At 44.2% G+C, this 23,737-nt stretch overlaps 1 protein-coding gene across 19 annotated transcripts in view; it reads right to left on the bottom strand.

Moving 5' to 3' along the window:
• Nucleotides 1-23,737, bottom strand: part of CACNA1C (calcium voltage-gated channel subunit alpha1 C) — a 724,379-nt gene that overhangs the window by 587,059 nt on the left and 113,583 nt on the right. For all 19 annotated transcript variants that reach the window (XM_079140298.1, XM_079140296.1, XM_079140300.1 and 16 more), the window contains exon 2: nucleotides 1,145-1,475. In XM_079140298.1, coding sequence (XP_078996424.1) covers nucleotides 1,145-1,475 — 331 coding nt within the window. The remainder of the gene's footprint in view (nucleotides 1-1,144; nucleotides 1,476-23,737) is intronic.

Here is a 23,737-nt window from a genome sequence, read left to right as displayed (position 1 = left end):
AAAAACTTACTAATGAAACCTAATACCCCTATCCTGGGCATTGAGATATATGGTGGCCCTGCCTGAATGAATTCTTACTGCAAAAATGCCCAACATCAAGATCCAGGATTCAAGTCCCATCTGTTACTGACCGTACAACTAGGGAGACTCTCTTGTGTGGGACTTATTTCATCAGGGAAAATCGAGGGTAGACCTATAGACCTTTAAGATTTTTTTCTAATCTCTACAACCCCATGATGCTTGGATGTTAAGGGCCTCAAATTCCTGGTGAGAGCCCGATCCTTTCAGTTATTTTCTCTGAGGAACCCATTCATTGGTTTCTATGTGTACAGAGAGGTCCTGTGTTTTAAACTCCAGACCAGTTTTCCCAACTTTAGCTACTTTAGAATCATTGGAGAGTGTTTTTAAGAATGCCTAGGTAGAACTCAGGCATCTAAAGTTTGCTAAAACTTTCTAAGTAATTCTAATGTGCTGCCAAGGCTGAGAACCAAAGCTCCCAGGCTCTGGAAACAAGAGACCAGGCCATTGATGGCTGCATTCTTCTATCTCCTGGGCTGCTTCACCCTTGAGAGAGGTGAGATCATGAAACTATTCCAGTATGGTGACAAAGGAGGGAATGCAGTTTATGAAGCTGAACTATGTGAGTGTTCCAGATTTGGGATTTTGGAATATTTGCATTCACATAATGAGAAATTATGGGAAAGGAATCCAAATCTAAACAAAAAATTCATTTATGATTTATATGTATCTTATACACATAGTCTGAAAGTAATTTTATTCAGTGTTTTTAGTGAGCCAGTAGTTTGACTGTTATCCATCTCATGAGGGCAGGTGTGGAATCTTTCACTTGAGGCATTATGTTTCAGATTTTTGAGCAATTCAGATTTTAGATTTTAGATTAGGGATGTACGACTCATATATGGGGGAAAAATTAAAACCTGGGCATCCTGGACCCTGTCCCCAGGAATCTGATTCATTGAGTCTAGGATAGGACCTCTTACTGCCTTTCCACAGGCCTGACTGATATAGACCCAGTAACCAGTTGTAGGCACAGCACCATCTGCATGGCCTGCTGCCTGATAAGCCCCAGAGGGCTGGTCTCTAGGATGCAAGTCCCAGAAGCACCCTGCCCAGGCCAAAGCACAAAGGATATTTCCATTCAACGATGCTTATACATGCTCTCCGGATGGGGTTCTTCAGGGTCAGGCAGAGCAGGGCACGGGGTGGCCGCGTAGCAGTTGTACCACCCTGCTTCTTGGGTTTCCCATACTGCTGCCGCTTCCGCTGCGTGGAGCTGACCGTGGAGATGGTAGCATTGCCAGCACTGCCCATCAGCTTGGCCTGCCGGGCTGCATCGATGGCTGCCTGCCAGGACAGGGCTGCCCCTGGGGTAGGGATGTGCTCAGGGGCAAGTCCCGCAGCTGCATTAGCATTCATGTTGGCATGAGCTGGGCGCGGGCTCCCATAGTTGGAACCTGCAGCAAAAGAGGAAAGAGAATAACAGTTACTAGAGTGAAAATAGATGCACTTGGGACACAGATTCACATTTTTTAAAAAATTTCATTTCAAGTTATTGCATAAGATTGGGAGGTGACATATGATATGTTAAAAAAAACAGCCAGGAAATCGGTTCTAAGCTGAGTTTGGTCTAGTTCAGCTGGGTGACCTAGGACATGTTGCTCCCTTTCCTGATCTCACCACCTCATTTTAGGCAGACAAGAGAAGAGATGTGTATATTACGGTATGCACGAACCTAGCAGCACTGTACCAATTAGAAAAGGAGGGTGCATAAAAAGACAAAACACAGTGCAATATATATGTTAAAATATATTTGTAAGAACTCACACAAATAAAGGATATTCTTTAAATGGAGTAGAATGGCTATTTAAGGGGGCAAGGAAGAAAATGAGAGTAAGATGTGGGGATAAGGAGGAATAAAGAACGAATGCATGAGTGAGTGAGTATAAGAGATCATCATGTAAATTCATAACAAATATACATTGAATTGAATTCACTGCACCTGAGTAAAAAAACAAAAATAAATACAATAAAACAAGGGAAGCTGAACAAAAGTAAGTTCACATCCAGTGCTACAGTTTGGACCTTAAATGTCCCCCAAAGTCCCATGTGTTAAAGACCTGGTCCACAGGGAGGGGTTATTGGGAAGGGGGTGGAACCTTTGAGGTAGGACCTAGCAAGAGGTCATTGGGGACGTGCCCTTGAATGGGACTCTGGAACCTGAGTCTCTTCCTTTTCCTTTTTAACTCCTTGGCCATAATATGAGCAGTTTTTCTCCACCATGTATTCCTGCCCTGATGTGCTGCCTCATCATAGGCCCAAAGCAACAGGACCAAACCTGTGATCATCAACCTGTGAACCCAAACAAATCTCTTCTCAAGATGATTATATCAGGTATCTGTCACAGTGATGGGAAGCCCACTACCACATCCAGCCCCTGAAAATACTTGCACCTTAAGTTTTCGATGGGTAGGAATGGGAAGGGAGCTCTGAAGTTTTCAATTATATAGGCAAATCCCTTCACATCTGCATCCCTCTCACAGAGAAAGAAGGTCTAGGCTGCCTTCTTTTGAAATCAGTTGCCCTTTCCTGTTTCCTCTAATAAAGTACAGAAGAGACACTGTGATTCAAGCTCAAAAAAAGGCCAAGTTGCATCCACCTGAGTTTCTCAGGATGGATGCACTGAAGGAAAGGAAAAGTCACAATGCTGTGAGGACGCCATACTAGCCTGCATGGAGAGACCACATGGAGAGACTCCAGATCAGCCCCTAGTTGCTGTAGTCACCAACTGCACTGCATGTAAGACCCCAAGCCAGAACGATGCCAAATGAAGGACTTCCTGAACTTCTGACCTATTACAACTGAGAGATAACAAGACGCTTGCTGTTGTGAGTCACTTTGGTTTGGGGTGATTTATTATATAGTGCTTGACATCTGGGGAGGGGAGCTATGTGGCAGGGTCAACAGGATGGAGTAGAGGGCACTGTCCAGGAGGAACCCTAGGTAGGAAACAACAAAATCCAGAGGGCCCCACCTAATTAGAGACAGCTCACTCCTCTGGTTTAAAAGCACTAAAGCCTTCAAGACAGTCCCTAAGACCACATATGCTTAACACTCCCTAGTCTGTTAAGCCAGATGCCTTACCCTAGAATCTATAAGGTTTGCAAATGATCAACTCACCCTGGACCCAAACCTGCACCTCCCAGAACAGATGTTTGACCTTGATACTTGTAATGCCAGTCACCTGAACTGGTCCAATGAGATCAAGAAAAGCCTCCCAGATGCCACTTCAGTCGCTTGGGAGACAGTGGCAGAGCAGCCAGACCAATTTTACATACATCAGTTGAGTCCACCCACAATGACCTTCTTCTCTTCTTAGGTCCTCCCAAGGCAGCTGCTGGGCCCAGAACAAACTATCTTGTTGAACCCTTCCCTCTCCTCACCTGAGGCTCTCCAGTACACAGATGGACTCTTCCAGTCACCTCCCCAGCTCTTGGCTTGGGCAGATCCTTCTATATTTGAGCTCCAAGATAACTTTGTTTCCAAGGTGACCTGCCTCCTGGAACCTAGTATCCCTACAACTACTCCCGTCTCCCACCAGAGCCTGTTAAAGGCACTTGGCCCAGCTTAGCCAGTGTTTTGGTTAAACTTCTAGATTAAGAGATGCCTAGACTCACTTCTTAGGTGAATCTTAGGTGATGGTGTTTCCCGAGACACTTGATATGAAGGTCAGCCAACTAAGCTGACCATCTCAACATTCCCAGCTCCCTGAATGGCAGCACCATCCAATAGGCCTGGATGGAACAAAAAACAAAAAAGTTGCACACTCAACTTTTCTTGAGCAGGGGTCTACTGCTGCTGCCATCACCCACAGACATCAGACCCCATGTTCTTCAACCTGTCATTGTGAACTTGCACCAGCAACTGTCCAGGGGCATTCCAAGTCTTCAGCCTAGGACTGGGCCTTATCATTGGTCCCTCTTGTTTTGAGGGTCCACCCTTCTAGACTCAGCAGTTACTGGTTTCTCTGGCTCTTCAGTCTGCACATGGCCAGACTGATTATGTAAGCCACCCTTAAAAAATCCCCTTTAATAATAGCATGTACATTCTATTTGTTCTGTTCCTCTGGAGAACCCTAATACAACCAGACAGAATATTCTCACCCTACAGAGTCCATCCCAAAGAGAGAACCCAGGTTCACAGGATTCTTGCATCCAGTCATACCTGAAGTTAGCCCTACTCTGAGGGACAGGAGGTGAAACAGGTGCAGCTCTGGGAGCTGGCTCCCATGAGAGCTATAGCTGAAGGTCAGCATAGCCACTCCTACTTCGAGCCATTTCCCCACTCACTGCAATGATTAAGTTATTTAGGGACTCATTTGAATTGGGTTTCTGTCTCATGCAACCAAGAAAGTCCTAATATGCTTGCTCAGTGTCCAAAACTTATACCTGACTGGGCTGTCATTTCTGTGAGATTTCATAGTCTATGTTCTCTCCATCACAAGAAGGACAGACAATGAAGTTCAACACTTAATGCCAATTGACTGACATCGTTGTCCAAAACGCTGTACTTTCAGGATTCTGAGACTTTCCTGAGCCAGACAGGAAAGCACATCATGATAAATTAGTGATGCCTACCACGGGCACAAAGGGTAGGGAATGATAAATACACAGGTGCCACGTACTTACCACCCCAGTTTGACACCAAGATAAGTACATTGGGTCTTCTTTGGTACCAGCTGGTCAGCTACACTATTATCATCCAGATTCTGTTGCATTAGAGCCCCACCCTACTCTTCAGGGCCTAGAAAATTGCCTCTTTACCGAACCAAATTCATGGCCGCACTCTCAGTGTGACACTGATTCCCATCTCAACATAGATTCCCTTTGCCCTCCTCCTTTTCTCTGCCCCAGTGGCTCCAAGCAGCTGCTGCATCCCCAAGGGTAAAATATATTAACTAGAATATCAGGTTCATGGAGAGCCCAGCACTTCCTTCAGATGAGAGGTCTCCTCAGCTCCATAGCTTGTCCCAGTCTTCCCTGTGCTCACTGTGTGGATCCTAAGCATAAAGTGAGGAAGGCCCCAAGAAAGCTGGGACCTTTCTTGTAAGACCCCAAAGGGAAAAAAAATTAAAAAGTGGATTTGAATGAATAAAGGCACCTGAAGCACAAGAACTGCTTTAATAAGCAGCAAGATGAGTATCTTCACTTAACACATAAGAAAACAAAGGAGCGTATGACTCACTAAAGGTCACAAAATGAGACAATGGAAGATTTCTGCAGTACACAGGACTCAGTGAGCTGCCAGACTATACTCCCGCCTCCTCAGATCTCTCTGTCACACAGATTCAGACACACACTCCACACGCATACACACGTGTATGCTCACATGCATGGTGACAAAGAGAGCACACACCTTCTCCTGGGTTTTTTGAGTCTTGAGATGAAACAGGTTGCATTCCTAAGAACATCCTTAAATTTAAGGATCTTCACAGGACAGTATCCACTAAACTAACAGCCTCCATGAGAACCATCTGGTGGGATTATAGTGTGCCTCCAGAATGAATGACAATGGAAAGTGTCCTGCTTCTATACACCAGAGTGACCAAGTCCAAAGTACCCAAATTTTCCATCTTCTCTGGTTCCCCAGAGAGGGGTGAAACTCTAGTTTTGCTCCATTCAACATGTGGTATATAATTTTTCCTTTCTAGACTCTGTTTGGCAATGACAAAATTTAATGGACTCTATTCTGATTCCTGGACTAACTCCTCTTCCTTCACATACATAAAAACAGCCTTGTTCCCCTGCCTTCAGCCTTCCAGACCCCACTTCTCTACATATGTCAAGACCTCACACTTCATGTGAGCTGAGTGTCCTCAAACCCTCATCTTGGCACTCCCTTGACTTGTCTTCATCTCCCTCTCATCTCAGCAGCCAGTTCCAAAATCCAAGCAGTCCCAGGAACTTTCAGACAACACTTGGGAAAAGGGCAGGAAGCAATAGGCATGAGAACACATCCAGCGCCCTGTTAAGGCTGTATGTGGGTGCATCCTGTCACCCTGATCCCTGAGACAGAGGCATCATGAGCAAGATGGTGGCTACCTCCACAGAGCCAGGAGGCAGTTCTAAATACCAGGTCTTGGTAAGCTGACTTCTGAGCACCCCCCAGCCTGCACTCCATGGGGGACCTTATTTATATTGTGAACTGTTCCCAGAACACAAGGATCTCTCTGGAGCATACCATCTGGAGAAAGCACATATGAATAGGCCCATGGGGAAAAGTGGAATGTCAACTTCTCCCTAGCAAGAGGACAAAAAAACAACTAGTATTTTGGTCCAGGGAGCCCCGAGCATAGCTACAGCCCTGACATGATTCAAGGCACTGCCATAGTAAACACAGAACCTCACACAGGTGAGACAGTTGAGGCCTGTCAGGGCTGGCCTCTGTGAAGGCTGAACTCCAAGCACAGCTTAGCCTTCCCTTTTCCAAGTTATTTTCCCACCCATCATGATGACTCCCCAGCCAGACCTGAGGTTCTATGAGTATCTCCAGGTCACCCATAACAAGTGGCAAAACCATCCAATAATCCCACGAGTGGAAAACCTTCATCCATCTCTGGCACAATGGTTTTGAATCCAGAGTAGCACTGAAAGGTACGGCAAGGAGCATTGTGTCCCTGATAGCTCTTGTTAGCACAAAATCACCACCCAATGCAAAGAGACCAATTTTCAAATTAGAAAGCTGATTCAAAGCTTTGTCTCCTGGCTGCCAGCTGAAAAAATGCCACTGTTTAAGTCTGCTCTGGCTCCTGCCTTAGTAAGCCATTTCCACTGATGTTCTCATCCCCAAATGAGCCCAAGTGGCAGCTTAGCAGATCAGGTCACATACACAGGTAGGTACCATACAGCAGTGATCTTTTTTCCAGACATTAGAATATGACCCCCACCTGTCACTGGCTCAATACCCCTAAAGACAATAGCAACTCCCTCCTCCTGCATACAGGTGCTGCTGCTTCTCAGAGAGACCAGGATGAGGACAAGACCCCAAAAAGAGCTGGTCAGTCTCATGCCATTCTGCTATTTAAGGGTCTGCCTGAGGAGTCCAAGTCAGGGGACATGGGCTTATGCTTCCATGGTATTCTCTGTGAGTGAGGCGCTGGGGACCTGGAAGATGTCTGATGACAAAACAATTTTTTTTCTTTAATCCATTTCAACCCAGTCACCTGATGCAGGGTCACATCCTAGAAGCTGCTCAACATCTATTTGCTATGATGTCATGATAAAGATGAAGGTTGCTGAAGTTTGGATCTTTAAAAAAAAAAAAATTTTTTTTTGTAGTTGTAGATAGCATGCCTTTATTTTATTTATTTTTATGTGGTGCTAAGGATTGAACACAGTGCCTCACATGTGCTAGACAAGCGCTCTGCCACTAAGCCACAACCCCAGCCCTGTAGTTTGGATCCCCCAAAGACCCATGTGGCAAAGGCTTGGTCCCCAGACCATGGTACTGATGGCATCTTTAGGAGGTGGGACCCGGTGGGAGGAAGTTAGGTCACTGGATACACAACCCTGGAGGGGAAATTGGAACTCTACCCACTTCCTGTCTCTCTCTTTCACTTCCCCGCCACTATGAAGTCAACATTTTGCTGAGCCACATACTCCTGCCATAATGTTCTGCTTCACCACAGGCTCAAGGTGATAGAGCCAACTCACCATGGACTGAAACCTTTGAAATTGTGAATCAAAATTCTTTTAGGTATTTTATTACAGTGACAGAAAGTAGACTAACCCACAGGTAGACTATAGGTAAATGTTAGAAAAAACACTGTTGGAATCTGTCCTTCTATGCCCTAAAAAATAGAGCTATTCTCAAGCATCAGACTCTTTCACTTACATCTTGGATGTGGTAGTGGGAGAGAAGCACTGATGAAAGAGCTATGAGCAATGATTTCTATCTCAGATGCCACCACCCTAGTCCAGGCCAACAACCATTTCTTGCCCAGAAATGCTGCAGTAGCCCCATAACATTTCACTCATTCCTGGTCTTGCCCATCCCTAATTCAATCTCCATGCAGCAGTCAAAGTGACCTTTAAGAAACATGAGGCCCTGTCATTCCCCTAGTTAGGTCCCTTCAAAATCCAAACCCTGTGCCATGACTTAGAATGAAGGCTGTGTAGACTGGCCCAGGCCCACATCTCTGAGATCATTGCATTCCTCTCTAGGTCTGGTCTTATGCTTTCTCAACATACTGGTATCATTTCATGCTTTAGACATGCACAGTTCTTGTCTGCCACAGTGCCTTTGCGTGTTCTAAGAATGTTCTTCCTTCCATTCTTTGCTTGGTGACTTCTTCTCACACTTCAAGTTTGGGCATAAAGGATTCTCCTTAAAGTCTCAACCCAAATAAGCAGAACTCAAATACAAGTTCCCAGTATTCTCCCCACCTCCCTTCCTTCATGCCACACAAACCCCTTGGCCCCATAAAAGGAACCCCAGTTAAACATGGGTGTAGAAAATGGAATGGGGCTTCTGGCCTACTTTGAAAGTAGGGCTTCCTGCTTTGGCCTTCATGCCTTCTGCTATGCACAAAGGAAGGTCATTCCTAATGAAGCACCTTTGTACACACAGAGCCATCCTGATTGACTTACAGAGAGCAAGAAGCAGTTGTTCACACCTTGGAAGGATATACTATCCAGTGCATCTCATAGTAATGGAATGTTCTATCATTCTGGGCTATCCATTTGCCTTTTTCTAAATAGAGAGCTGCCATGTTCAATATGGTTGTTGAGCACTCAAGCAGTTACTGCAAATGAGGAAATACAATTCAAATTTTATTTAATTTAATTAATTTACATCTAGGTAGCCACATTTGGCTAGAAGCTACATATTGGACAACAAAGGTCTATATTAAAAGGAAGGCATAATGGGAAGACTATGATAAAGAATAAGGTGTAAGAAGTAGGAAAGAGTAAAAAACAAGCACTCAATTCTAAACTGTGAAAAAAAAAACTTTTTAAAAATGCAATCAAGAACTGGTCCAGATGTTGATGGGTGGGTGGATTTTTTATCTTGGATCATGAAATAACCACCCTAGGCAAAAAGACATATTTTCAAAGCCTAAGAGATTCTAAGCTACACAAACAATAGATAGGTCGTAGTCGTTTTTCAGTATCTAACCTTTTTTTTCCCTCTATGCTGGGAATCAAACCTAGGACCTTGCACATGGCAGGCAAGTGTTCTACCACTGAGCTACAACCCCAGTCCAGTATTCACATTCTTGACAAATATGTGAAAAACTAATTTTTTTCTCAATGGGCAGATGGAAAACCTAACAGTGCCCCTCAAGCTAAGTAAGGGAGAGTCCCAGGACACTCCAGCTTAGAGGGAAACCCTCTTACCAGAGAGAGCACCCAAGGGGTTTTCTGAATTTACCAAGTACATACTATATGTCTGATCCCTTTTTGCTCTTACCTGAGCTATTTTCACACTGTTTGAACAGCATTTCTACTTTCTCTGTCCTCCTCTTCTCTCACCCTGCTACAGACACAGTCATAAGAGATGGGCATGCTCAGAACAGGCCCCATGACCACAGTAGTCAAATCCCCTCTGTTACAAAGAGACAGTGAGGGAGTAAGGACATCTGTGGGTTATTTCCCTTACTCAATTGATCAGACTCCGCTTTAAATAAAACTGTCCCATTTCTATTCTACATCTCACCTGCCTCTGATGACCAGGGCATGGTAGAAGGGAAGGTGAGAACCTGCAGCATTTCTGAGGCCCAAGTCAGGAGGAAAAGTGGTAAAGCTACTGGCATTCCCACCTTCTAGTGATGCAGCAAACTAAGCCTCTTCTCTGTTCTTTACAGGGCAGCTAGTAAAAATAAGGTAAAAGAAAAAGGAATTCTAATAGAAAATCCCACTGGAGGCAAACCACATGCATATGACCAAAGGCCAATATTACCTTGCCCAGAGGACCCTAATCGTAATGCCACTTACCCCTGGGTACTCAAGAGCTGTCACATGGACATCAGAGACTATAAGGAAAAAAAAAAAAAACCTGATAGATGTATACAGCTGAACCACAATCTTCAACCAAAGAGAACAAATTACATTAATAATTAAATACTTCTACCACTTATTTCGAAGCATGGAGAGGAGGGAGATCTCAAGATCTTGACCTTTTGTTATTTGCACTGAGGCACCTCACCACCAAAGGTGACAGCACACCTAAATTACAGGCCCCAGCTGAGGACTAATTCAAGTGTATTCAAAATCAGCATTTTTGGCTTTCTTAAGTACAATAGTAGAATAGTCTTGGTAGTGAAGCAATAGATCTGGCCCTGTCTGAAGACAGAAACCAGGCTAATGAAGTGGGAAATCCTTCAGATTACTAGTATGGGAAATGGGCAGCAGGTGCAGAAACCAGGGGGACAACATCACAGCAACCTGACACAATACTGATAGGACCCAACCACTGGTCAGCTCCTTGGCTTTGGATAATGCATGCCTGAGATAAGTTAAGCACTAATATTTGGGTCCTTCTCTTATATTTCTGTTAAGTCAGAGGCTCCTTGAGAGCAGAAACTGGGTCTGTGACCTCAGTAATTCTAGTACAGTGGTTGCCAGCAGGTACTCTAAACACATCTACTGCACAGAAGTCCTTTCACAGAATTTTAAATCAGCCTTCAAAAGTATCTGTGCAGAAGTTTACAGGGATGCTGCTATTTTCAATTAGTACATTTGCCATTTGCTAAATTTGTCTATTACTAAGTTAAATGAATGTTTCTTATTCCCCATTAGAGGGGAAGCCCCAAGAAACAGGAAATCCTGGTCTACTTTGTTCACTTCTGTATTTCCCAGAGCCCAGATCAGCCAGGAGTATGGTATGTTTGAAATAAAAAAACCTGGTGAATGGATGAATGAGTATCTTGAAATGTTAATTGTTCTAAAACTTTTTTTCCCATATTAACTGCTTAGATGTCTGTCTCCATGTTGTGGGTTCAGTTGCTCTGGCCCATTTTACTGCGGACTTACAGCGTGTGCACCTTTCTGGGCCCTGGAGGAGGCAGTGCCACTGTGCAAGGACAGTTTCCAGTAACCTCCTTCCTGGTCCCCATCTGGAAGGATGGGGAGACAGAAAGGCCCATGGGTTAGTCCCTGATCACCCTGCACATTCTCTGTCATCCACTGAAGTAGACAGGACACTTTAGGGAACCAGTAGTACCTGCTCAAACTCTTATCTTGTGCCTCTAAACACTCAACCCTGTAGCCCCAGGGTGACTGAACAGGATGCACCATGGTCCCTAAAACAGAGGTGTGACTCTGCTCCTGAACTGGGGCTGGGAGCTCACAGACCTCTCAGAACCAGTCACCTGGGGTGACAGGGAGCTTTTCTCTTCTGTGCTGTGAGCACGACTGAGCTGTGCCCGCGGCTCCTCCAGCCCCTGTGATATGGGGATGCTGAGCCCTCAACTACCCTTTCCTCTCACCTGGCCAGAGGCAAGCATGAGCTGATACATCCTGTCAGGGAAGCAAGTTAGCAGTCAGTAGTAAGAGTCGTTAAGAAATGGTTACAGTCACCTATCCTTCTCAGAAGCCATCTTAAAGGACTAATCTAAGACCCAGGCAAAGTCATGCATCTGGGCACTCACTGGAGTGTGAATTATGCTAATGACAAACTGGAAATGACTTAAAAGTCCATTGTGGGGAGCCTGGTGAGATAAATCAGATCCACAAGATACATCCATACAATAACATCTTAGGAAGTCATAAAAATAACATTCTGAAAAATATTAGAGGAAAATTGTTCATGGCATAAGATTAAGCAAGAGAAGCAGGGTCCAAAATGATATACAATAGGACCATGATTTTTATAAAAGTTTTTTTTTTTTCCAAAAACAAAGATTAGAAGGAAACATGAAAATATTACTAGTGTTATTTTTAGATAGTGCTATGTTTGGATAAGTAACCCCCACAGGTCCTGTGTTGAAGGCTTTGTCCCCAACCTGTGATGGTATTGGGATGTGAGGGAACTAAAAGAGGTAGGGTCCAGATGCAGGAAGTTAGGTCCCTGGGGTTTAGGGAAAAGTAAAATGGATGATTCAAGAATTAGTGAAAACAAGCTAAATATTTCCCTTTCTTTTCATCCTGGTTTTTAAAACATTCCTTCTCCTATTAACATGCCTCCTTGAAGGACAAAAAGGAATATGCACCTGCAGCAAAACACCAGGACTCTGAATTAGGAGACCTGGGTCCCAAACCCAGATCTGAGACAAATCATCCATCTAACCACACGCCCTTTGAAGAAGTTAGACTAGAACTGGATATTGGCTTAGGGAAAGCCACTCACCATGCAGTATCAGGATGCAGGCCACTGACTCTGTGACCATCCCTCAAACTACTAGCAACACTGCCAACTACCCAGTAATGGACACTTCTCCAGGCCTCAATTTACTCTTCTGTAAGACAGAAATAATAATACATTCCTCACAGGACAATCATAAAGACCAAATGAGTTTGTGTCTGTGGAAGTACTACCCAAAGGTGAAGTATTATTTAATATGAATCATTCCACAGGTACCCACACATAAAACCTCAGGGCATGAGGGAAGAGTACAATAAAGTGAAATAAAACATGAAAGCTGATTTAAAAAAACCTCTTCCCTAAAGCACATCCTCCAGGTTAAACAATCACCTTTTTAAAATTGCTATATTGCACTGTTAGTTTGTGAAAAATTCCATTCTTGGAATTCAGAAAACAGAGAGTGCTGGTGATCCTGGAAAATGCTGCTCTGCTTCCCAAGGATCCTCTGTAGTGCAGGGCTCGCACATTCTTCCACTGCAGGGAGGGCTATCACCCCACGTATGCACGCTAAAAACATGACACACACAAATGCATCCATGAAGGCCAATCCACTCTCCTCCTGGGTGTCTCTAATTCTCATTAAGGTGGGACAAAAGAAACAGCATCTGCTTATTCCTATACACTCACAGGCCATTTAATAGTGATGCTTTGTGCAAAGTATAATGCTTCTTTCATCTAGAAAAGTCAAAGCCATTTATCTCATTAATCCTCACAAAACCTCTTCCAGACAGCAGGCAGACAAAAAGGTGGAAGGCAACAAAAAAATCTCAAGCCTCCCCTGTGACTGTGGCTGCTTGGCAAAGGCTGCTTCATACAGAGACGGGGATACCTTGATTCTTTCCCAAGTTTGGTGGGAAAAGAACCAGGCCAGAAGTTGAGGTCCAAATTCCGGTCCCAACTCCATCACCTCAATCCCTTTTCTTCTTGGCTTTCATTCCTTCTTTAGAATGAGGAAGTTCTACCACACAGGATAAGAGGTCCTTCCAGCTCATATTCTCGGGTTCCAGAACTCTCTGGTCCAAGTATCTCACTGTTTCCCACCAACTCCTTGGTACATAGAGCTCATGTCCATTGACCTCCAAGGTGAGAGCAGCATAAAGTGCAGCTCATCATCCCCTCCCTGTGCTCATGGGTGAGGCTCTCTCCAGGAGAGAAGTGCCCTGAGAGTACTTAGCTGTCACAAGTGGCTGCCTCCAATTTGCCTGCACTCTTGGGCCAAGTTCAACCAAAGGGGCCTCTCGGGTAGGAAGGGCAACATAGGGAAAACACCCCTGCAGCATCCATTTGTCTTCTAATTGGTCCTCTCAGGTTTTCCCCAGGACTCATGGGGGCTCATCATGGTTTACACTGAAGTCTTCAAAGCCAGAGGGGCACTTCATGCCCATTAGGATTTCTATTACCAAACATCAGAAAATAACAGTTGTTGGTGAGGATGCAGAGAAATTGGAAGCTTCATGCACTGCTGGCTGGGAATGTAAAATGGTGCACCACTATGGAAAACAGATTGGAAGTTTCCCAAAAAACTAAACATAGAATCATTATGGTGCAGCGATTCCACTTGTGGATATATATTCAAAAGAATTAAAGGCAAGGACTCCAACAGATGTATATAGCAATTGTTCATAAGCAGCATTATTCAATAGACAAAAGATAGAAATGATCTAGGCATTTATCCATGAATGAATGGTGTTGTGGTTTAGATATTAGCTGTCCCCCAAAAACTCGGTCTATGGACTGAGACCTCTGAAATTGTGAACCAAATAAACTTTTACTCCTCTAATCATTCTTATCAGGACTTTTGGTCACAGTAATAAAAATGGTGACTAAAACAAATGGGTAAACAAAACGTGGCATAAACATACAAGGGAATATTATTCAGCCTTAAAAATGAAAGAAATTCTGATACATGTACAACACAGACAAAACTTGAACACATTACACTAAGTGAAAGAAGCCAGACATAAAAGGACAAATACTGTATGGTTCCACTTATGAGGTGCCTAGAATAGTCACAGAGACCAAAAACAGAATAGAGGTTGCCAAGACCTGATGTGAGAGGAAATGGGGCATCTGTTGGTAGAGAGTTCGAGTTTGGAGTACGAAAAAGTTTAGGAGATGAATAGTGATAATGAATGTATGAAAGGGTAAAGGTACTTAATGCCACAAAATTGTTCAATTAAAAATGGTTAAAATGGTAAGTTTTATGTTCTACATATTTTACCATAACAAAAAAATCAATTCAATTTTTTCAAAAAGTCAAAGAGGGCTCGATGTTGGATTCAGAACACTTGGAAGAATATCCCAAGAGGAAGGAAATGTGGGAAGGGAGGCTATTCTTCTCAGGAACAGGAAACCAGGGGGTGAAGTCTTGGAATGTGAGCTACTAAGGCTGACCTTTGGGAAGGGGATGACACGAGTGAATTCCAGCCTATGAGGAGGGGAGACAGTGGCAAGACAAGGCCCTGCCCCACACGAGTGCTTCTGCAGAGCCTTCTGCACATGACAGTCCCAGAGAAGGATGCAAAGAATTTTGGTCATAAATTGTATTCAAATAACAAATAAATCACATACACATGCACAAACATGCCTTTGCAATAGAGTAAAACCAGACTCATGTCCAAATACATCTAGTGTTCTCAAGCACCATGAAATATCAGGCATCAGGCCCTTGCCTGGGAGAGATAGTCGATGGGAAGCTAGGTCAGCTCTGCACCTTTCCACAGTGTCCAAAAGCCCTGCTCCAGGTACCTGGAGCACATGCAGGGCAGGCCCTAACACCTTCATCTCTGTAGCTCTGGCACCAGCCTGGAGCTGGCCCCTATCAGATACAAAAAGAAGAGTTTTACTGATGAATGCCAGTTTCAACTCAGCATCATGACTATGTTAACTGAGGAGACAGATGACATATTCCCATTGCTAGAGATGAAACCAAGGCAGAGAGAAGCACAGGGTCCATTCACTGAGACCCAGGCTGGAGCCAACTTATCAGCTACCCTCAAATCCACTTCAATTTCTCTGGAAATCCTTGCTCTTTCCCTAGATCCTTATGTGCTCCCAAATCTCCTGAGCTCTCTTCCTCCACAAGCATGAGTCTCCTGTCCTTCTTGTGCACTGAGTTACCCTTTCTCTTCTTTCCGCTCAGGTTTTTCTGATACTTTCTAGATCCAGCCATATGTGCCCCTCTTGGCCCATCTACTGCAACATCTCTTCCCCTCGGAGGACTGAGGAAACATCTGTTGGGGTCATCCTTGGCTGGAGCAGAGGTGCAGAGGGAGGAACACCACTGAGGTCAAGGGTACTTGGAAATCCAGTTTAGGTCAAGGGTAACTTCAGTGCTGTCTTGGACTCTTTCTCAGCCTCATCTGCTTGGAAAGCCTGGGTCCAAAGGGAGCAAGATGGGAGAAATGAGGAAGTCCATCTTCAAGAGCCAAAAAGTAGAAGTCAGAGGTCAACAGCATTGCCATTTTTCATCTTGCAATGCAGTTACAATCCACAGTGCAGAAACCAGTGCTGTAAAAATGCTGTGAAACTCTATTTCTGTAACTCTGTCACCCTGTTTATGTTCCTCTCCTCCATAGTAATAAGGAAGGTCATAACCTTTAGAACAAATTGGACCTCATTTTGGTCTAGGACAATAGCAAAGAAAAAAGTGAGAATGTAGAGTATGGAATCTAAAAATACTGGGTTTTAGGGGGACTGAACTGCAAGAGAATTATGATAACAGTAGCTGCCTATTTTCCAATAAATGGATGGGAACTGGAGAATATCATGCTAGGCAAAATAAATCAATCCCCAAAACCCAAAGGCTGAATATTCTCTCTGATATGCTGCTGCTAACACACAATAAGGGGAGGTGGGGCAAGGGAAGAATAGAAGTTCATTGGAAAGAAAAAGGGAAATGAAGGGAAGGGGGAGAGGATGGGAATAGGAAAGACAGTAGAATGCATTGGACATAAGTTTCCTATGTTCATATACGAATACACGACCAGTAAAACTCCACATCATGTTCAACGACAAGAATGGGAAGTTATACTCCATGAGTGTATGATATGTCAAAATACACTCTTCTGTCCCATGTGTATCTAAAAAGAATAAAAAATGGAAAAAAAAAAAAAAAAAACAGCCACCTCCCCACAGAGAAAGTAGCCTAGCCTAGTGGTTGAAAGCACAGATGAGGGATCATATGAGACCAAAGTTCCCATTGTGAATTGCCACTTACTAGTCTTTGAACCTGGGCACATTATTTGCAAGGGTTTTTAAAAATTGTATAGCACTTAGCAAGGTGCCACATCTACAAAGATCTCCATGGCATTGTTTTGTTATTGCTAAAGGGGGCAGAGTTCAGGGGCCTGTGAGAATGAAGGACAGGTTTAGGGGAGGCCTAAGCACCAGGAAGGCCTTCGTAGGCACCCCAACATGGATCCCGTCCAGAGTGTCTTGCCCCCAATATTTCCACTAAAGCACAGATAGTTCCAGTTATTTCCACTTTCTGAGCAGTGCTCCATCTTGAGTCATTTCGTTGTGTAGAAATGGATGACAGGTCTCCTCCTCCCTCCCTAAGTAGCTGTGCGACCTGGACAAGTTCATCTCCCCCTCTGTGTTTCAGTCCCTTCATCTATAAAATGAAGAAGTTCACCAAATGATCTTTAATGTCCTGCATACTTTTTGGCATTCGCAGATTCTGGAATTCACAAGTAGGTGGTGGTGATGGTGGTGGAGGAGGAGGAGGAGGAATTTATTGTTTGAAACATGCTGTCAAAAGAAATCAGCTTTCCAGATGGATCCTCAGACCCCCTACTCACCCACCCCCACCCCTGAATTCCTGCCTTTAATGTTGATAAAAACTTAAATTTGCAAAATGTCTGCTGAATCAGGTAGTCACTTCCTAGAGCTGTTTTCCCAAGTCTCATGTCTAATGACTAGTGGGCTAGTATCTCCACAACTCCCCAAGAGTGGGACACACAAGACTTGTCCTCCCACAGTGCCCAGCTTCTGAAGTATCCTCTGCCTTATTCAGCTGTTCCCCACCCTCTGATGCTCTTAAGATTCTGCAGTAGAATCCATGGGAAACTCAACTGCCTGCTCACTGACTTCCTCAAACAAGTTTCTTCTGCAGTCTTCCTGCCTTTGGTTTCCCCAACCTGTGAAATGGGGCTAATAACAAGCTGTTTCTATCCATGAAGGCACTTGGGGTGGAGGGGACAAGAGCATAGATACAGAGGCTTTGGAGTGACTTCAAAGTACCTTCCTAAAGTCAAGAGCACCCCAGTTTTCACAGGAGAAACAGGACATCAGCTTTGTTCTGCTGTATCCACCCAGTACACTGCTGAAGGAAAATGTCACTTCAGCACAAAGCACAGATGGACTAAGCACTGGATGGTCTCCTGACAGCCTGAAACTGCAGACACTGGTTGCTGAACAACATGACCAAAGAGGCAGTTTGCTCTATAAAAGTATGTTCTTAGGGCTCACACTCAGGATGGCAAAAGCCTGACTCAACTTCTCAGTTAAGCCAAGGAGTTATGAAGGTACCACCCACTGACCGCAAATCATCAGATAAGGGGTCCCTCACATGACCCCTTCAGCACATGTACACATGTGCAAACATACACATACAAATATGTCAGCAATGTGGGACATGTCAGCACTGAGATCACCAACATTGCTTTCCTTATATTCACGTTAGTATATATGTGGCTTCTGCTCCCTGCTCAAGAATAACCCTGAGATCAGAGTCCTGTCTCATTCTAATATGTGGCCCCCATAGTGCCTGGTACAAGGTGAGTTTTCAAGAAATTTCTGGGTATTAGTCAGTTTTTCATTGCTGTGACATATACCTGACATTAACTTAAAGGAAAAAAGCCTTACTCTGGCTCATGTTTCAGAGGTTTCAGTTCACGGTCAGCAGGTTCCACTGTTTTGGACCTGACATGAAGTAGCACATCATGGCAGAAGGGTGCAGTGGAGGAAAGCTGCTCAGCTCCTGGCAGCCAATAAGCAATAAGAGAAAGAGAAGAAGGGAACAGGGACAGAAACAGTCCCCCAGTGCATGCCCCACAGTGACCTACTTCCTCCAACCATGTCCCACCTGCCTACAGTTTCCACCACCTCCCTTCAGTCCATTCACCCATCAGTGGATTGATCCACTGAGGAGATCAGAGCCCTCATGATTCAACCACTTCCCTAACGCCCCACCTCTGAATATTGCTGCATTGGGGACCACACCTTAAACACACAAGTTTCTTGGGAGATATTCCAGATGCAAACCATAACAAGATGTATGCCTACCAGGGACCCTGCTGGTGCTGAGTTATGGAAGACACAGCTGTGCAAGTACTCCCCTGCCTCAGCAAGCCACCAGTATCCTAGGGAAAGACAGGTCACAGTTGCACATTCACCTACACAGACATGCATACAGACACATACCCATGCATACTCTCAGGTAACTCCGCCCAGTCAGGCCCTTGCACTTTCAGGCCCAGACTGCTAGTGACATCATACAGTTATTATCTATCGGTTTATATAACACCACTTCTCTAGCCCCTACCCTGACCTTCCTCTTTCAGAATCTATAACTAAATTTGAACCCAAAACCAAAGCAGCCAATGTGAGACTGGCCCAAAGGTTAGCTCCAGGCAGTTTGGTTTTCTGAAATGCTTGGCTGGCCTCTGCGAGAGCACACAAGTTAGGGCTGTCACCCTGTCCAGATTGCCTCAGAAACTGACAGATCCTTTTGCCCCCTCACCCATGACTTCCACTCTCCACCCCAAGGGCACTGGTTCTAAATGAAGGAAACAATTCAAGAGCTAAAAGATGATATTTGTAGAAAGAAGATGGGTTTCTGAATTAAACACCTGATTAGACATTAGATTCATCTCTATTTGAATCTTAATTCTCCACTTTATAGCTACGTGATCTTCACTGAATTAACTTCTTTGATCCTCAGCATTCTTATCAGTAAAATGGGAACAATATAATTATCAAATAGAATGCATGAATGTTAATGCATGCCTACTAGAGTTTAACTATTTCAAGTCAACATTCTCTTGATGACAAAGATAAAGAGAGACCCAAGCAGGTATGCCCCCTTCCCTACTCACTGAAGGATACCAGTTGTCCTCTGGCCACCTCTCCCAGCCTATTGAAGAGCAGAGGTGGGACCCTGTCCCAAAGAGAACAAACAACCCAGGGATGTCTCCTCCTCAATGCCACATTCATGGTTGCAAATCTCTCTGTTCCCTGAATGCAGAAGTGCCCACTCAAGTCACCATGCCAACTGGTTACAGGACATCCAAGACACAAGGAGACACATTTTCCATCTGACCAGCAGTTTACAAATAGTTTACCTTATCAGGAATAAATTGGAAAAGAAAGAGAATTGAAGTTTCATTTGAAGCCCGTGTACAAGTTATATATAGCCCAATTAGGCTTACAGGGCGTGTAATAGTTTCATTTGTTTGTTCCAAGGAACTTTATGTAGGGGCTGAAGAAAGGGGACAGGCAATAATGTAGTGCCTTGGTGACCTTCATTTCTCCTATGCCTGCCTCCCTGTTGATTAACTGGTGCCCAGAGGCCCCTTTCCCAAAGCCTCGCATACCTTTCCTCTTCTACCCCTTCGGGGCAGCTTCCATCTTCCCGAGTTGAGGGGAGAAAGCATTGTGAAGAAACCAAATGAGAAATGAGAAATGAGAACTGGGTGGGGAAGGGGAGCAGACTCACAATGGCAGAGCTGCGAGGGCCTGAGAGCCCTTGCCCACCTCCTTCCTTTAGAGCAAGGGCACTGGGGCGGAGGGAACAAGTCTCTCAACTTTGGTTTCAGTCAGGACAATGTCGAGCCAAACTCAGTCCTAAACTTCCAAATTCCTGGATGCAGATTCTTTAACCCAGGGTGAAGTCCAAAGCAGACAGTCAGAATAAGAACCTTCCAGACAAACACTCCTCTAACCACTGCTCATTAGATAGCAAAGGCCCAGAGTCACAGATTAAATAATAACCACCAGTTCCCAAAGATGTCCATGGCATAATCCCTGGTTCCTGTGAATATGTTACCCACCATGGTAAAAGAAACTCTGCAGCTACAACTAAGTTAAGCATCTTGAGAGGGGGAGATTATCTGGATTGTCCAGGTGGGTCTGAGAAAATCACTAAAGTCCTTGTCAGGGAGACAGGAAAGCACTGAGAAGATGTTTCTCTTTGCAGAATGGAGGAAGGGGTCCTGAGTCAAGGGATGCAGGAAAAAGGAGGAAAGATTCTTCACCTAAAGCATTTGGAAGGAATGCAGCTTTGTGAACCCATTAGAGACCCATGACCTCCAGAAGTATAAGATAATCTTATATTCGTATTCATTCGTTATAGCAGCGATAGGAAACTTACCCACCATCTCATCTGTATAAAATAATCACAGACTGAAAGCAGCAGGATAGGGACAGAGCAAAGGGTCTCCAGAGGATCCTGGTTATTTGGCCAATGAAAATTAGTAACCCATATTTTGAGGACTTCTTGAGGGGGAAGCACCTGCTGTTCTGTTTCTGCTGGTGCAAGGTTGGACTGGCCATTGGCCTATGCAGAAACAGGCCAATCCCAGGTGACTAAGAGGTATGGACAGAACATAAATAAAGCTTGAGTTTTTATTTTAAATGGGAAAAGGGACTAAGGATGTAGCTTAGTAGTAGAGCATGCACTCAGCATATGCAGTCCTGGGTTCAATCCCCAGTACAAAAAGAAATTTTTTAAGGGCAAAGAACTTGAATAAACATTTCTCCAAAGATGATATACAAATGGTCGACATCACTAATCATCTGAGAAATAAAAATCAAAACTAGAACGAGCTTTCTCTCATACCCATTGGAATCAAAACAACAGAAAGCAAGTGTTGGGGAGGGTGTGGAGAGTTGGAGCCATCGTGCAGTGTTGGTAGGAATGTGAAGTGGTACAGCTGATGTGGAAAACATGGCAGTTCCTCAAACAGTTAAAAATAGAACTACTCTATGATCCAACAATCCCACTTCTGAATACAAATCTAAAAGAGCTAGAAGCAGGGTCTCAGAAAGATATTTGCACACCCACGTTCATGTGACACCATTCACAACAGGTAATGGGTGAAAACAATCCAAATGTCTATCAATGAAAGGATAAGCAATAAAATGTGGAATATACTTACAATGGAATATTATTCAGCCTGAAAAATGAAATACTGGTAATGTGCTACAGCATGGATGAACTTGGAAGACATTACGGTAAGTGAAATAAGCCAGTCTTAACAAGACAAATACCGCGAGATTCCACTTACGGGAGGGATCTACAGTATCACACTCAGAAACACTAAAACAGTGGTTGTCAGGGGCTGGTGGGAGGGAAGGGGAAGTTTTTTTAACGTGAAAGGTTTCTGGAGAGCTGTTTCACAACAATGTGAATATACTTAACACTACTGAACTACACACTTAAAAACGGTTTGGATGGTAGTTTATGTTATGTGTTACTACAACAGAAAAAACTTCTTTTCAATGTGCAAGTCTCTGGATACTTAACATGCACCATGTGAGTTCAGTGGGACCCCAGAACTCTTACAGCAGAGCAAGTGTGATAGCTTCATTCTCCCACCTCACATCTCCCACTCACCACCACCTCTTTCACTCATGTGCCCATCTCCCCAGGAGATCGGAGCTCCCTGAGGACAGGAGTCAGATCTTCCTACTCCAAGTACCTCCCACAGCCCCCAGCACTGTGCTCTACACATGGGAGATACCCAATGAACATTTGCTGGATTTAATTTTTCAGAGGATCGTGACCTTCACCCCCCACTAGTGAATCCTATTCTTCCAAAGTGGTGCTTAATCCACCACTCGCTCCCCCACCCTCACCCATGGCTTACCCCAGGGTCAGGGGACAGGGAAGGGAAATAGGGTACACGGAAGAGGCCCAGAATGCAAGTGACACTGTACAGTTATTATCTATCTGTTATCATATAACACCACTTCTTGAGCCTCTGCCCTGACCTTTCTCATTGTACATTAAACAGGTTAAGTCCCTCGAGAACACTGAATCAGAGGTTAAAGCAGAATGACTCACCAGGAAAGGGGGACAGCTTCAGTTTGGTTAGACTAAGAAGTACAAAGTCTCAGAATGCCAGAGATTCTCCCAGAAGTGATAACACTGGTCTGGAAACATAGCCCTCCCTACTGTTTAGCACCGTCTTGACTCATTTAAGAATACCAGCAGAGCACAAGCTCCCAGCCCTGCCTGGCACAGGGAGCCTTCTGAGGCTCCCTTGATGCTGTGATTACATGTAATAACCACTTCAACTAAACCCTATAAACTGAAAAACTGCTTCTCCGTGCACTGTCAGTCCTCTCCTCACATAACCCAAGCTAGCGAAAGGGCTGTGGGAATCCTTCTCGGGTCTGTAAACATGAAGTCAGCCCTGGGACCCTCGAAATACCTAAAAGGAGGTTGTTTCTTCAGCAAGTAACAAAGGAAAAGGCATCTAAGACAGGTATCTGGTACCATTCTGAAATTCTTGCTAAGAACAATAGTTAATATTTACAGACCATTTCCCATAGGCCAGACCCTATTCTTGTGATTTTATGCATATTAATTTGTTTAATCCTCAACATTCTCATAATGTAGGCATCATAGTTATGTCCATTTCACAGATGAGACAACTGAAGCACAGAGGGATAACTAACTTGCACAAACAATTAGTTCAAACCAAACAACCTGGCATCAAGGCATGTACTTCAACCACCTTGTTCATTGCCTTTATTTAGAATAAGGTCCCTGGCTTGAACGTGTTGGCTTCCAGCCTTCTCTCGCTTCTCCCTACCTCCCAACCCAGCAGAGTTTTCCATTTCAGTCCTTGCCAGGAGAGGCACACAAATTTAAGGATCTACTTCTTAGAAGTGGTATTTGTGGGTTAGGGCTATACCTCAACAACAGAGTACTTGATTAGCATGCACTACACCCTGGGTTCCATCCCCAGCAGAGAAATTATAATAATAATAAAAACAACAACAACAGTATTTGGGAAAAACCTGCATGTTTCAAAGCAAGAAACAAAGAACCAAGATATAGAGACATGCACCTAACAAAAGTACAATTGTATTTTGAATTCCCACAGGCATGTTATACTTGCATATTCTAAAGCATGTTAGAAACATGAATTATTTCTCACTGAAACCTGAAAGATCAAGTTGTCTCCATCCCCACTTAAGAGAACATCCAAAGAAGGGGAAAGTGGCTTGCTCCAGTGAGTAACCTGCAGAGCAAGTGTATGAGAGTGCAGAGGATGGAATTCAGGCATCATTATTCCTGAAACCTTGCAAGACAATACCCCTTCTGTTTATGAAATCATTTAGC

This window comes from Sciurus vulgaris (assembly GCF_902686455.1).
Source record: "Sciurus vulgaris genome assembly, chromosome: 5".
Lineage (NCBI taxonomy): Eukaryota > Metazoa > Chordata > Mammalia > Rodentia > Sciuridae > Sciurus > Sciurus vulgaris.
The sequence above is the reverse complement of the archived record's forward strand: the minus strand, read 5'-3'. Positions and strand labels throughout refer to the sequence as shown.